The sequence below is a fragment of the Hyaena hyaena genome, unplaced genomic scaffold (assembly GCF_003009895.1).
Source record: "Hyaena hyaena isolate Hyena2069 unplaced genomic scaffold, ASM300989v1 scaffold_1776, whole genome shotgun sequence".
Lineage (NCBI taxonomy): Eukaryota > Metazoa > Chordata > Mammalia > Carnivora > Hyaenidae > Hyaena > Hyaena hyaena.
This window is the reverse complement of record NW_024082412.1, coordinates 90,916-106,170: the sequence shown is the minus strand read 5'-3', so window position 1 is coordinate 106,170 and position 15,255 is coordinate 90,916. Positions and strand designations below refer to the sequence as shown.

At 59.2% G+C, this 15,255-nt stretch overlaps 2 protein-coding genes across 10 annotated transcripts; both read left to right on the top strand.

The window, feature by feature from the left end:
- The first annotated feature begins 2,580 nt into the window (after positions 1 to 2,580).
- Positions 2,581 to 6,378, top strand: SLC10A3 (solute carrier family 10 member 3). 6 transcript variants are annotated; one of them, XM_039224803.1, is made up of 3 exons: positions 2,884 to 2,941; positions 3,301 to 3,331; positions 4,575 to 6,378. In XM_039224803.1, exons 2-3 carry the CDS (start codon positions 3,305 to 3,307, stop codon positions 6,144 to 6,146), a joined length of 1,599 nt encoding a protein of 532 aa, XP_039080734.1. In that variant the 5' UTR covers positions 2,884 to 2,941; positions 3,301 to 3,304; the 3' UTR covers positions 6,147 to 6,378. The 6 variants fall into 6 exon arrangements, with proteins under 6 accessions (XP_039080736.1, XP_039080738.1, XP_039080733.1 ...); XM_039224805.1 differs by lacking the exon at positions 3,301 to 3,331 and having other exon boundaries at positions 2,581 to 2,941; XM_039224807.1 differs by lacking the exons at positions 2,884 to 2,941; positions 3,301 to 3,331 and adding an exon at positions 2,630 to 2,651.
- A 605-nt stretch (positions 6,379 to 6,983) lies between these two features.
- Positions 6,984 to 9,609, top strand: UBL4A (ubiquitin like 4A). 4 transcript variants are annotated; one of them, XR_005527069.1, is made up of 5 exons: positions 6,984 to 7,118; positions 7,284 to 7,389; positions 7,583 to 7,797; positions 7,909 to 8,177; positions 9,237 to 9,609. XR_005527069.1 is itself a non-coding variant. In XM_039224812.1 (4 exons), the coding sequence occupies exons 1-4, from the start codon at positions 7,071 to 7,073 to the stop codon at positions 8,017 to 8,019; spliced, it is 480 nt and encodes a 159-aa protein (XP_039080743.1). In that variant the 5' UTR covers positions 6,984 to 7,070; the 3' UTR covers positions 8,020 to 9,609. The 4 variants fall into 4 exon arrangements, 1 of the variants encoding a protein (XP_039080743.1); XR_005527068.1 differs by having other exon boundaries at positions 9,203 to 9,609; XR_005527067.1 differs by having other exon boundaries at positions 9,199 to 9,609.
- The last annotated feature ends 5,646 nt before the right edge of the window (positions 9,610 to 15,255 follow it).

Genomic DNA, 15,255 nt, shown 5'->3' with positions numbered 1-15,255 from the left:
AAGCGAAAGTCGGACGCTTAACCGACTAAGCCACCCAGGTGCCCCCCCACTGTGCCTTTCAAACAACCGCTGTGATTGCCTGACCTTCCCCAAACATTCGCCAAGGGCCTGTCCTGGACTGCGTTACACACTGGGGACGCAGGAGTGAGCCCCAGCGATGGCCCCTAACTCCTGGGAGTGGGGTGCTGTGTCCTCACTGGGAGTCTCCACAGTCACAGAGACAGAAACAGTAAGCCAGTATGATCCTCCACTTGGTCCAACACAGACTAGGAAGCCGATGGTGGCATGAAGCAAAGCTTGCTCGACTTTCCAAAGTAGAGGTAAACCTTTATATCTCCATTGGCCCTCCTCCACCGGGGTGGTGTCCCTGCCCCTCAAGCCCACGCCCGCCTACCAGAGTTAGGTCACCCTTTGTTATAAAAGCCAGAATCCCGACACAAACTGACAAGCAAAAATAAGCAGTGACAAGGGAGGGGGACTTAGTGCTCCCACATCAGACCACAATGCCCACAGTAACTCTAGCCCCGATAATGTTATCAGGACACGGGTCTCGTCATCTCTTGAGTCTGCTGTTCTCAGGATTTACTACATTTTCAAACACGCTGTCTCTGCCGCACAGGGGGACCAACAGCAGAGGTCCCAGTTTAGCAACCCCAGGCACACAGAGCTCCCACCTTCTCAAGAATTCCAGCACAAGTCCCTGGGAACTAACTCCCATTGGTCCAGATTGGATTGTGGGCTTCTTTATCGGTCTGCCTGGCTCTGATTGGCTGCACCCAGTCCTGTGCCCACCCCAGAAGCCAGTGTGGGGGTGATTCCCATGCAAACCTTGTGTACCAAGCCTGGAGGAGGGATTAGGGTGCTGTTACCTGACGCTGGTTACGTGAAAATGACAGCTGTCACTACACTTCCCTGTAAATAGCAGATGCATGCCATACTTGTTCTTGCACAAAACATGTCTTCCACGCGTGCGTATTTATCATAGTGTTCCTGGAGAGCGGGAGGTAAGCACACCTCTCAGGGCCACCATGGTGACTCTAGGACCTGGTACAGTGGCAGGTCTCCCATTTGGACTGCATTGCATTGTTCCCTGTCGTTTGTTGTGTATGTTCTCTCCGTCCAAGTGACTTCTCTTTTGGAACTAGAGATCCTTGACTGGCTTGCAGAGCCCTTCCTCTTCCGGGGTAATTTACTAAGCCCCTGAACCAACTATGAACATTCTCTTGCCTTTAATTTAGCTGTCCCTTTTTTCCTGTAGAGGCCTCCAAATTCCCTCATGCCAGACACCCCACTAACTCACTCTGGCTTTTCAGGGAGGGCTGAAGTGACTGACAACAATGTGGAGCAGACTTCTGACTACATTTGTTCCCCTTGACCCCCAGCACTAGCTGGATGATTAAAACATAGCCTTCCTCCAAGGAGGACAAGTCTTTTAGGTTTTCCTTCCCCACCTCTTCTGGCTGACTCATTCCCCTTTTGCCTATGGCCAGTAATACCCGATCCCTGGATGGCCTCACGTGAGAGGGCTAGTACAAAGACGGTCTTAGGCAAAGTACACACACACACACACACACACACACGGCGTATGCCTTACTGGTCCTCTAAGGCTCACCAACAGCCTAGACCTAGGGCCTCTGAATGTTTCTGATCACTGACATAAATCAAACCGTCTTAAGCAGACACCCCCACCCTGTGTTTAGCTGTTTACATATCATATACCCGTACCAATCTGAACTTTAGAAAACACAAATACAATTTTGAAAGTAAAATGTATTTAAATAAGTTTAAACTTAATACATTTTTACTTTTTTAATAGATTTTTATTAAAGTTCTTATGCACTTGAAAAATTAAAATACAGATGCTGTTTTCTTTTGCTTACATTCTCAACGATGTGTCCTGGATACTTCCTGCGGGCAAGTACCTGTAACTCTGGGGACCACTAGCCTCCATCACAGCCGTGACAAGTTCTTCCAGCAGCCTTTCGGAACATGCAAACTCCCTCAGACTCAGTACTTGCTTATTGTCTCCCCATTTTGTCCAACTCATGCCATCTGTTTGCATATTATTCCTTTTCAGTGAGGCCTTCAGACCCTGCTGGTGGCGCCAAGAAGTTTTGAAAGGCGGACAAGCCCCCTGATGTCCCCAGACACTGTGTCAACGACTGAACGAAGGAAAGTGGGAACAGGCGGTGCCTGACCCTGGGCTCCCGCCACCAGCGGCCCCCGGTCAACCCGGCCCTACTAGCGGCTAAGCCTGTGTCCCGCTGCCCCACTGGAGGTCGCAGAGCGTTTGGGCCCGATCAGGGCCCCTAACCCGGAACGGGTCGTCCCGGCCGCAACTACAGGACACTGGGATCCACGGCTCAAGGGCAGCCCAGCGCGGGCCAACCACGCCCCAGAAGGCATTCGGGTCCTGGAGCCTGCGCCGACTCGTCGCTCCGGGATACGTCACATCCGGTTGCAACCGGGCCCGGTCGTGAGAGGTGAGCCGGCCGCCGCGGGGCGGGGCGGGGCCTCGGCGGGGCGGGTGCCCCGATGGGCGGAGCGGGGCGGGGCGAAGCGGGGCAGGGCCCCGGCGGGCCCAGCTCGCAGGCGTCCGCCGGCCCGGCAGGCGCTGGCGCCGGCGCCGAGCTCCCGCGCCTCGGCGGCAGGTGAGCGCTTTGGGCCGGAAAAGGCGGGCGGAAGGCAGCCTCCGGCCCCGGCCCGGCTCCGTGCTCGCCCGCTCGGGCGGCCGGGCCCGATAGGCACGGGCGCGGCCGCAGGGCCTGGGAGTGGCGCGAGGGCCCGTAGCGCGATCCTGGGACCGCCCGGGAGAGTCGCCCGCCTGCCGGACTGCAGGACGACAGCAAGAGCCCGGCGGCGGCGGCGGCGGCGGCGCGCCCCTCCCGCCTCGGTTCGCGCTCGAGCTCTGTGCCCAACCCGGCAACTTCCGGAGTCCCAGGTAGGGAGGAGCCCCAGGTCGGCGATGCCAGCTGCCCAAACACTGAACTCACGGCCTCCGTGGAAAAAGCGGCCGGCCCAGGGTTCCCTCCCCTGCCTTGGGGTGCATCTGCTCAAAGTCTTCCAGCCCCTCCAGCAGAAATGGTGTGGGATCTGGGCCAGACGTCTCTTGCAGTGACTCAAAGCCGCCAGCAGTACTGGAAGGACAGGGTGGATGGCCCTTAGCCGCCTCCCTTTTGAAGGGAGGACCCATCACACCACCCAGGTGGCTTCAGTCCCGGGTGCTGTCATCTTTTCCCTGACTGCCCTCCACTTTGCTTCTCATACTCCCTCTGGTTTTCCTGCCTCCCTCTTCGGCAGTGGGATGCAGAGCTGGACCAAGGCCTCCGGGGTAAGTGACCCAAACTCCAAAGCAGCAGAGGCCATGGCATGCAGCGGGCAAGGGGGGACCTCCCCAGGGGTGAGCTTTCTGCTTAACCTGCCCATCACCCCCTACTTCCCCTGCTCCCCAGGCTCAGATGATGGGGGACAGGGCTAAAGACCGATAGGGTCTCGAGAGGCCAGAGCCTCTCCCGGCACTGGGACACTGCAGTGAGGCAGCGTGAGGACACCGGCCGTAGTGATGATAAACCACTGTGGCCCCATCGTGGCTGCCCCAGTTCCGGCAGGTGACAGGACTACAGGCTGGTGGCAGCCCAGACTTGAGAAGTGGAAGCAAGCAAACCTCTCTCCGTCCCGAGGCACCTTCCCCCACTAGAAACACTCGGTCTCACTGGAAGTTCTGGACTCTGGTACGGCCACGTGTGGGTATGGAGAGGAGCCCCTGAGCCCTGAGCAGAGCCTCTCAGATGTGACACAGTGCTTCTGGGAGCTCAAATAACGGGGACTGCCGGGTGAGCTGGAGTTCTGACAGGAGGAACAAAAGCACCCAGCAAACCTGTGGTCCTATCTGCACCCTCCTGCTTCCCCTTCCAGCAGTTTCCCTGGAGAGAGAGGACCCGTCCCCTGCCCCAGGACCCCCATCTCACCACCGTCAGCACGTAGGGTAGGCCAGGTGGCCACAGCAGCACCGTCCGTAACTCCACATCCGTGGTAGACACCAGCCGCCGAGGCCTGTGGCCCGATGGCTACCCAGCGCCCACGCCCCTTTGCCGGCTGCCCGGCGGGTGACAGACACCTTTCACTCTCCCCAGGCTTGTCTGCTTGGCATCCCCACGCAGCCTTTGAGAGATTTCATACTGGTTGTGGTATCGTTGCGGCCCCCGCATGGCCGTGTCTCGGAGCCCGCGGGGAACGGGCTGGTGGCGACGGGACTGGGGGTGGCTCACCCAGTGTCCTGGTGTCAGGACATTGCTGCATGTCCACTGTGCCGGAAAAGCCCGGGGAGAGCAGCAGGCTGAACAGGAACTCCTCGGTGTAGGCGCCCCCCTCCCCGGATGAGGGATGGGAAACTTGCTAGGGGAGGGGAAAGCCAATGGCACTTGAAGGGCCCACACTAGGCATTGCCCTTCTGTCCCTGGGTTTGGGGCTAGGGGCCCTGCTGAGCCTCCCAGCAGGTAGGCTCCCAGATCCCCTTGCGCCGGGCCTCATGGCTGCTCACCCTGACCAGCCACCTGTGTCCCTTCTCTCCTCAGGAAGAGCTCTGCCATCGAGGAGCACAGCACAGGGCCAGGCCTGGCCCATGGGCCCTTCTCCGGTCGCCCCGACAGCACCAGTGGGGCTGTTCTCCTAAGCGGCGGAGGGCCCGGGTACACCGTCCTCTCGGAGGAGCCATGGTGTTCAGAAGGGGCAGGAGCAGTTCCCAGGGGTGGCCCAGCCTGGGAGGGGGTGGCGGTTGCCGAGGCCCCCTAGGCGTGCTCGGGGCCTCCTTGCTGCTGGTCAGCCTGCCTCTGGGGGCCAGGGGAACGGCCGGTACCAACCTCAGCGCAGCTCTGGGCCACGCTGTGCCACTGACAGGGGGCCGCTACTTGAGCATCGGGGATGGCTCCGTGATGGAGTTTGAGTTCCCAGAGGAGAGCGAGGGCATCATTGTGATCTCGAGCCGGTACCGGGGCCAGGGCAACCGGACAGGGCCTGGCCCCGTGCTGAGGGTCACCTCCCTTGACACGGAGGTGCTGACCATCAGGAACGTGAGCGCCACAAGCTGGGGCGGCGGAGGCGGCTTCGTGGTGAGCATCCGCTCGGGCCTGCCTGGGCTAGCCCCGCTCCACATTCAGCTCCTGGAGCCCCGGGGGGCCCCGCCCGTGCTCATTGAGGAGCGGAGCGACTTCGGCATCAGGGTCCTGCCTGCTGAAGATGCCCCCGCCGCCCTTGGCGCCGGCCTGGCCCGCGTCTCCGAGAACCCGGTCCTGTATTTGCTCCTGCCTCTGGTCTTTGTCAACAAGTGTTCGTTTGGATGCAGAGTGGAACTCGAGGTTCTGAAAGGGCTCCTGCAGAGCCCCCGGCCCATGCTGCTGGGCCTCCTGGGCCAGTTTTTGGTCATGCCCTTCTATGCTTTCCTGATGGCCAAGGTCTTCATGCTGCCCAAGGCTCTGGCTCTAGGCCTCATCATCACCTGCTCGTCGCCCGGCGGCGGGGGGAGCTACCTCTTCAGCCTCCTCCTTGGAGGGGACGTCACCCTGGCCATCTCCATGACTTTCATCTCAACAGTGGCTGCCACCGGTTTCCTGCCATTGTCCTCCGCCGTCTACAGCCACCTGCTCAGTGTCCATGAAACACTCCACGTGCCCATCTCCAAGATCCTGGGGACCTTGCTGTTCATCGCCATCCCCATAGCAGCAGGCGTGGTGATCAGATCCAAGCTGCCCAAGTTCTCCCAGCTGCTGCTGCAGGTCATCAAGCCTTTCAGCTTTGTGCTGCTCCTGGGCGGCCTCTTCCTGGCCTATCGCATGGGGGTCTTCATCCTGGCGGGCGTCAGGCTACCCATCGTGCTGGTGGGCCTCACGGTGCCCCCGGTCGGCCTCCTGGTGGGCTACTGCCTGGCCATGTGCCTGAAGCTGCCGGCGGCACAGCGGCGGACGGTCAGCATCGAGGTAGGGGTCCAGAACAGCCTGCTGGCCTTGGCCATGCTGCAGCTGTCCCTCCGTCGCCTCCAAGCCGACTACGCCTCCCAGGCCCCCTTCATTGTAGCGCTGAGTGGCACCTCGGAGATGCTGGCCTTGGTCGTCGGCCACTTCATCTATAGCAGCCTGTGCCCAGTCCCCTGAGGCCCCTGGGTCCAGCTCTCACCATCCCTCACCCCCGGCCTCCAGCCACGTCCCCTCAGCTCTTGTGTACCAAAGGCCTTCGGCTCTCATGCACTATGCACTCAGAAAACAATCCAGGCTTATTTTTCTTACTGGTTTTTTATTCTCCAGCTTTCAGTGCCAAAGAGGCCATGCTGTTAGGTAGGTGGGCACTGCTCAGAAAATATATTTCAATAAAAGAGAGAAGCAAGCTTGGGTGCCTTCCAGTCTTTGACCTTTGGGGCCTAGGGGGGTGGGGTAGGAAGGGTGTGTGGCTGGGTAGATGTGGGCCAGGGTGGAGGGCTGGCATGGGTGACAGTGGTGACCTCTGCACAGACTTTGTCTCAACCCTCCTTTCCCACGCATCCCCTCTGGGAGAGGTGGGCCCTACCGTTCTAGAATGAGCGTGGGAGAATGAGGGCAGAGGCCGGGCTGCCCGGCCAGCTCCCAAGCTCAGTTGATTTTCTGCAGCCAGACTTAGAAAAGAGGAGGCAGAAGGCCGGCCAGCTTGGCGGGCCTGGGCCACTACGCGGACTCCCGAGAGGGAGACTCGGGGCGCGCGCTAACTTGCCCCGACAAGTCGGCCGGGGGCGGCCCTCCCTCCTCCCAAACCCCGGCTACCCGACGTGGCCGACCTGGCCCCACTCGCTCCTCCTCCCTCCCGTGGCGGGCGAATCCGTCGGGCCCCGGGCGTTCGCGAGGCGGGACGCCAAGGTGACTCCTGCGGCGGCAAGGGCGGGCCGGGGCCGGGCCGGGCCCTGGCGCGCGGGGCGGGGCGGGGCCGGGGCACGCCCCTCGCGCTGCTTCCGGTGGCGGCGGGCGGTTCCGGCGCGCGCCCGGGGCGGCGGCGCGCAGCGGGGGGCGGTGGGGCGCGCGCCGGCCGCAGTGGACGCCGCCGCGGCCGCCATGCAGCTGACGGTGAAAGCGCTCCAGGGCCGTGAGTGCAGCCTGCAGGTAGCGTCGCGGGCCCCCGGCGGCGTGCCGGTTCGCGCGCTCGTCACCCTCTGAGCGCAGGGGCGGGCCAGGCCGCGGGCGGGGACGGGATTGGGGTGGGGGGCGGCCGGCAGCGCCGCCGTCGGCGAGGGCCGCGGACTCAGCCCCTGCCCCCTGCCCGGCCAGGTGTCGGAGGACGAGCCGGTGTCCACGCTGAAACATCTGGTCTCCGAGAAGCTGAACGTCCCGGTGCGCCAGCAGCGGCTGCTGTTCAAGGGCAAGGCCCTGGCAGGTACCCGGGGAGAGGAGACGCCCAGGGAGCCTCGCGGGAATTCAGGGGACGGGGTGCCTAGGTAGAACCCGAGAAGCAGTGTGCTGGCTGGGGTGCCGGCCACTCTGCCTTCGGGGAGGTGACCGAACCCTCCTCGGACAGATGCCACAGAGCTCCGCTGGGCGTAATGACTCCATCCGTCTCTCTTTGGCAGATGGGAAAAGACTCTCCGATTACAGCGTTGGGCCCAATTCCAAGCTCAACCTAGTGGTCAAACCTCTGGAGAAAGTGTTACTGGAAGAAAGCGCTGCCCGCAGACTGGCCGAGGCCCCGCCACCACCCCCACCAGCCTGGCAGCTGATCTCCAAAGTCCTGGCCCGTCACTTCAGCGCCGCAGATGCCAGCAGAGTCCTGGATCAACTACAGAGGGTGAGTGCGTAGCCCAGGACATCCGCTCCCGGTGGCCACCCCCATCCCCTGCCTCTGTCGGAGAGTACCCCCCCACTGGCACCCCCGAATCCTCCGGCCTTCTCTCCCCAGGATTACGAGAGGTCCCTGAACCGCCTGACGCTGGATGACATCGAGCGCTTGGCCAGCCGCTTTCTGCACCCCGAAGTACCTGAAGCTCAGGAGAAGGGCTTCTCCAAATAAGTTCTCTGTGGGGAGGAGCCCGCCAGGCTACACGCTGCATGTAGCATTAAACGTGTTCTCCTGTCGCAGTCTGGCTCATGATAATAATCACACCTGCCAGTACCTGGGTGCCCACGCCTGGCTCTTGCCTGGGTTTGCTCCCACGCCTCACCCAAAAGGTAAGACAAGGCTCCTAGCAGTGAAGCGGGGGAGCCAGAGTCTGAGGCCAGCCAGATTCTAGAAATGCCTCAGGGCACAAAGGGAAAAGGGGGCTGTTCTGAAGGATTTCGACGGACGGCCTTTGGCGCAGTCTTGTGCAGCCCACTGACAATAAACCCTCTAGCGACTGCCCTTCAAGCCCGAGAGCTGACGCAGCTGTGGCTCCCACTGCCCAGTCCCGTCACCTGCCCGTCACCGACCGGCGCGGTGTTGGCAGGAGGTTGGTGACAGCCAGCCCCCGGCCCCCTCAGGCGCCGCGGGCTGGGGAATCGGGGACCTGTGCCACGTCGGTCCCTAGGTGTTAACTCTGCACGGCAAGGGTCACTCTTGAAGCCTCCACTTCGTTCCCTCTTACCTGGCCCTGCCCCGCGCGCTCTGGAAGCAGGCCCCGGACGGAGCAGTGGCCAGGCCCGGCCCAGAGATGTGGCGCCTTGGCCCTTCGGTACTCCCTCTGCCTGTCTCCTCCTGGACGTGCGCATCTCTCACCTCTTAGGGATGACGGGTGACCGGCTCGAGGTCACTCAGCCTTGGACGGGCCCCCGCACCCTGCATTCACCCACGGTGTGGAAACGGACCCTTTCCTAAAACATGCATATGGGGGCTTTCACTTTGCACCCCCTCGCTGCCTGAAAGGAAACCTCAGGGTGCCGGGAAGGGGGTAGAAGCATGGGCCAGTGGCACTGACCCTCCCACCTCGCCTGGTGCGTGTGGGCACTAGAGGTCATCTGGGCACCGGCTTGTTGGAGGAGGACACCTAGGTCAGTCAAGGCTAGAAGGAAGCCACCCTCCTGCCTGGGCCTCGTGGGGTGCATGCTGGGTCCCCAGGCTGGGAAGATAAGAGGCCCGATGGGCAAAGGCTTGGGAGAGCAGCCAGGTCCCTGGCTCTGCCTGAGAGTTGGCATATCGAAGCGCAGGGCCCGCTTAGCGCCCGTGCGGCCTGGCAGCTCATGTGGCCCACCCACGCTCTCCTCTTATTTTGAGTCAGGACGTGGTTGTTGAAATTGTGAATCCCGTTGAAGGTGAATGCGAGACTGACTCGTATCGGAAAGGAACTCCATTAGCCAGGCGGCTTTCCGGTTTCCAGCGGTTGGTTTAACCTTGAAAGAAATTGGTTTAAACGATAAAGAAAACATTGGTTTACGAAACTGAGAAGTCCCAAGGACATTGGCAGCAGATGAACAGTTTCACCAAATACCTAGTCTCTTCCTGCCTGCCCCCTGCGCTCTGAAGCGGCGGCTGCATCCCCGCTGCTGCCTCGGGATCAGATGGCTGCTTGTGGTTCCCCCAAGTCTCTTGTTCACAGCCAGCGGGGAGCGCCACCGGCCCGTCCTGCGGTGTAGCTGCTTTCTCTGACGCCCCCGGCAAATAAACGCTATCTTTTATTGGTCAGAACCAGGTCCTGTTCTGATTACTTTGGCCAGGCGTGGGGTGGGTGGTGGGAGGCGTCCCCCCCCCCGCCCCCCGCTATCCCGGGGCTGTCTGAAGGGAGCAGGGGATGCTCATCCAAACCTAGGGCCAAATGGTGGCCTCGGGCAGCAGCTGTGCCCTGCAGGGGGGTGACACAGATGTCACCTGCTGGCTCAGGAGGGACAAGAACCCTCTGGTGATTAGGAGCGATCCAGTGGGTCGTTGCACACGGGGGGGGGGGGGGGGGGGGGGGGGGGGGGGGGGGGGGGGGGGGGGGGGGGGGGGGGGGAGGGGGGGGGGGGGGGGGACTCGGCCCATGGCTCAGCAGGGGCCTGGAGACAGGATGTAAGGGGGGAGCCTGATGGAAGAGCTGACTGGGACCCCGAGCCCTGCGCGGCCTTCTGTAGTGACATTCAGGAGTTAGGTGTGGACAGGATGTCCTAGAGCCTCCGAGGACAGACGAGGGGGCTTCCCAGGGGGCGCAGCATGCAAAGAGGAGAGAGGACTGGGCCTTGAGGCATTCCACCAACCGGAGATGCGGAAGAGGCCGAGGAACGTCCCGACACTACGCCACAGGGAAAGCTCGGTATGAGAAGCCAAGAAGGCCCTTCCAGAAAGGAGGAGGGCATGTCCGGGACAGCGAAGAGGCGTTGGTAACAAAAAGGTCGCCGGTGATGTAGGAAGCCAGAAGCAGCTGCAGCGTGGCGAGAGGAGAACGTGGTGGCAGTGACCGCACGTTCTGGAAACTCGTCTACAGGAGTGGGCAGCGATGGGCAGGCGAGGGAGGGAAGACAGAAGGGCCGGGTGCTCCGCCTTTGCCCCCGGAGTGTATGGGTGGCCCCGTGTACTGCGCCCCCCCGGAGCCACGGGGGCCCCTGGGGAGGTGGGTGCCGACCTGCCTGCTCCCCTTTGTGATCCCGCCGCTGCGGATCCCTGAGACCCACTGCCTGCCCTGGGACAGTCCCTTCTCCCCGGGGGCATGGTGCACCTCTGCAGGCCCTGGTGTTCTCACAGTGATCCCAGGAAAGGGCAGGATGAGTGAAGGGGCCTCGCAGACTGGGCACGGTGAGCTGCCCGCGGCACCGGTTCCCGCGGCCACGTGGGCGGGGTGGCATTTGCTTTGGGGCCGGCCTCACTGACCTGGAGACAGCCAAGCAAACTGGGCTGGCCCCACAGTTCGCCGGCACCCTCGGGCCCCCCAGAACCGGGCCTGGCCAGCTCCGGTAGGTTCAAGGGCCGCGCGGCCCAGCCAGGCGCTCCCAGGAGCCGCCGTGACCGCTGCGGCCTGAGACGTCCGCCCCCGCAAAGCCGGCAGGGGACACGGCCGCCCCAGCCCCCCTCGGGGCTCCCTCGCGGGGCCTCCCTCCTTCTCCAGCTCCCTCGCTGCTTCTTCCCCCTCCGTGCGCCCTGCCTCTTAATGCGGGGGCTCCAGTGCCCCATTCCCAGACCCTCCTCCCTCCCTCTCTGGTGCACCCTCTAAGGGACCTCGCCGCCCTCATTCCCATTTCCGTTCTTCACTCCTGCCCTTGTCTCCTGGGCGCTGGAGTGGCCGAGAGCCCCTGGCCCCCCTGCACACCCCCCATCCGTTCCCGTCCCCCAGGCTGGCGACACGGCGCCTCCCCTCCCCTCAGGGCGCTTACTTCAGCTGTGTCGCCACAGCCTGCCTCCCTAGCGCTCAGCCGGACTTACCAACGGGAAGCGGGAGGCGCCTTTGCCTCTCAGAGCTCTCCCTTCTCCACAGGCCATCAGGCAACGGCGCTTCTGGAAGAGCCCACAGCAGTTGTCTTGTAGAAGGTCCCAGAGTCTGGATTTGCCTGACTCCTTCCTCGTTAGATGTACCTTAACTGCCACGACCGGGTGCTTTGTCCTTCCCCCGTCCCCCGTCGGGTCGGTTGTGCCATCACCGGGGAGGCTCGGTTTGCTCACACGGTCAAGGCTGCGGCTGCCACACGTCTCCCTCACGAAGCTGCATATTCCTGTCCTAAAGCACCAGGGCTCTGCGGTAATAAGTACCTCGAGACCGTGCGCCTGTCTTCATCCCCGGCAGTCGTAACGGTTTTACCGGACAAGGTGACCCTCGCCTGACCGACTGTGCCGTGGTGGATGCACTGGGGGGTTTTATCCCAACAACTCAGAACCCTAAAGGAGTGTTTTGGGGGTGACTTATGGGACTATCGCGCGCGTGCAGTAACACGCAGTACTCGTCAGCGTGCAGCTCGACGGATCAGTCAAGTACCACACACGCATCCCCCACTCCGGGTCGGCCCTCCAGCACGTTCCGGCGCCTTCCCAGCCACACCCCTCGCCCCGAGCCCTTTTGAATTTCTTTTTTTTATGTTTTACTTCTTTCTGAGAGAGAGAGAGACAGAGAGAGAGAGAGAGAAAGAGAGAGCGTGAGCAGGGTAGGGCCAGAAAGAGGGAGACAGAATTCGAAGACAGGCTCCAGGTTCTGAGCTGTCAGCACAGAGCCTGATGTGGGGCTCGAACCCACGAACTGTGAGGTCATGACCTGAGCCCAAGTCGGAAGCTCAACCGACTGAGCCCCCCAGGGGCCCCGCCCTTCCGGGATTTCCTTTCGGATGGTCCAGCCCTGGGAGCTGAGCTGCTTTCCGGTGGGCTCCCAGTCCCTTTGACACGCCCCGTGCTTTTGTTCTGCAGGCACCTCCTCAAGCGCTCCAGGCTCGACGCGTATTTTTCCTGCCACGGCTCCAGAATCGCCCATTACTCCAGGAAGCTCTGGTTCCTTTCAGTGGAGAACGACATTGAGACACCAAGGCTTGGGTGTAGGCTGTGTCGAATGCCACTGGAGGGTCAGTGCTTCTAGACCCTCTAACCAGACACAACTAGGAAATTTATGTTTAAGCTCCTACCGCAATCCCACATCAGGGTCCTCTCACCGCTCGTCATTATTCCTCAGTGAGAATTCCGGTTCCGGATGCCGCCGACAGATTCACTCATTTGCTCCACCACAATGTCTTTTTTTTTTTTTTTATGTTTTTATTTATTTTTGAGAGAGAGAGACAGCGTGAGCAGGGGAGGGTCAGAGAGAGAGGGAGATACAGAATCTGAAGCAGGCTCCAGCCTCTGAGCTAGCTGTCAGCACAGAGCCTGACGCGGGGCTCGAACCCACGAACCGTGAGATCATGACCTGACCCGAAGCCGGACGCTCAACCAACTGAGCCACCCAGGCGCCCCCACCACAGAGTCTATCTTAGGACACCCAAAATGGCCTCACTGTGACCTCATGACTCCCCTTGCTGACAGCAAAAATACGAAGAGTAAGGTCAATTCTTCTCTCCTTAGAATATATCCCCGAAGGGCTACACAAGCAGAGTGCGGAGATAAAACCACCTGAATTTTCTGTGTGGTTTTGTTATCATTTGACTCATGTGTTGTGTTTGTTTTCATTGGCTTTTGTTTCTATTCAGTTTTTGCATTTGGGGTTTTTTTTTTAGCTCTTTCAAATGTACTTTTGAACATGGGAACTATTTAACGTTCAAAGTCAAAACTATACAAAACGGTATGATCCAAGAGATCCCATGCCTATCTGGAAATAGTCACTATTTTCAATAGTTTTAGGTTTCTCCTTCCTGTTTTTTTTTTTTTTCCTAATAAACATGTGTGTCTGAGACAGAGCGAGAGAATCCTTTGCATTTTGCTGTATGTGTTTTTTCTTTTTTAATATGACAAAATGTCCTAGAAAGCCTTTCATTTTTCATTAGGGATTTTCCTTTTTTTTTTTTTTTCCGCTGCTGATTGGGGTGACTGCCTGAATGCACCACCACTGAGTTTACTAATTTCCTGCTGAGGCACCCGTACATTGTGCCCCATAGTTTTTCATGTCCACTTCTGTTACATAGAGTCACTTCGTGCACACATTGTTACATATTTGTGAAGTAACTGCCTACAGGAGGGATTGCAGGATCCAGACAGTGATGACTTTTGTACTTACTCTCTTTCATTCAACAGACAAACCACCTACTAAAGAAAGTGCCCTGAACAACAACAACAAAGGTACCAGAGATGATGTATGACCAATATAGAAGTAAACAAAACCAGATGATCATGTCACAGAATGAAAAATTCTATGCAGCAGACTATCGTGGGCAAATGTGAGGAGTGGTGCCAGGGGGCAGGGTGTTAGACTGGTGACCCAGAAGGCCTTTCAAAGGTGACATGGGAGCCATGATCTTGATGACAGGGAGGAGCCAGCTATGGGAAAGTTTGTGGACAGAGTCTTCCAAATAGAGACTAAATGCAAAGTGGTAGGGCCAAGCCACCCTTGGTCCGCAGAGAAGAGAAGGCACCGCGGGCGGCGGACAGCTGAGGGTGCAGGATGGGCAGCTGGAAGGCAGCGACACAGAGTTTTATAAGCTACGTCAAGGAGTTTGGATATGATTTCAAGGGCAATGGGAGGTCATTTTAGGATTTTAAACACTGAGGTGATGTTCCGTGATTTATATCAAAAATCAAGAGGGGCGCCTGGGTGGCTCAGTTGGTTAAGCGCCTGACTTTGGCTCAGGTCATGATTTCGTGGTTCGTGTGTTCGAGCCCTGGGTCAGGCTCTGTGCTGACAGCTCAGAGCCTGGAGCCTGCTTCAGATTCTGTGTCTCCCCCTCTCTCTCTGCCCCTCCCCTGCTCACACTGTCTCTCTCTCAGAAATAAATAAAACATTAAAAATTCTTCAAAAAATTAATAAATAAACATGAAAAAATTAAGAGGCATTGGGCACCTGGGTGGCTCAGGTGGTTGAGAGTCCAGTCCAAATTTGCCTCAGGTCATGATCTTGTGGTTCATGGGTTTGAACTCCGTATTGGACTCTTTGCTCTCAGCATGGACCCTGCTTCATATTCTCTGTCCCCCTCTCTCTCGGCACCACCCCCACACACAGTCTGTCTCAAAAATAATTTAAAAAAAGAGGCAATTCTGCTATGTGGAGAACAGGCTGTAGTGTACAAAATATAGTGACAATGAGTGAGGAAGCACTTGAAGGAATTCAAGGAAAGATGGTGGCATCCACTTGGTGCTAGCAACGAGAGGGAGAGGAGTGGTGCGATTTAGGGTCTGTTTTGACAGGAGATGGGAGCAGGATTTGACAAACAGTTGTTTTATGTCCGTCCTCACGATTGCCAGAGGAGGACCACACGACACCGACAGAACACTCGACACTTGAAATTTCATGTCACTTTATAAACTTTAAAAACTTCTTTTCGGGGGCGCCTGGGCGGCTCAGTCGGCTAAGCACCTGACTTCAGTTCAGGTCGTGATCTGGTGGCTGGTGGGTTCAAGCTGACAGCACAGAGCCTGGAGCCTGCTTCAGATTCTCTCTCTCTCTCTCTCTCTCTCTCTCTCTCTCTCTCTCTGCCCCTCCCCTGCGCATGATCTGTCTCTGTCTCTCAAAAATAAATAAACATTAAAGACAGTTTTTTATAAAGCTTATTTTTAATTGTAAGGGTGCCTGGCTGGCTCGTTCAGTGGGTAGAGCCTGCGACTCGTGGTCTGGGGCGGGGCGGGCGGGTACGGGGGCGTGGAGATCGCTTACACAATTAGAACCACTAAACGTCATGTAAGATCCTTTTGGGGGAAAATACACAAAAAGGAAATTGAAACCGCCCGCAATCCCACCGCACA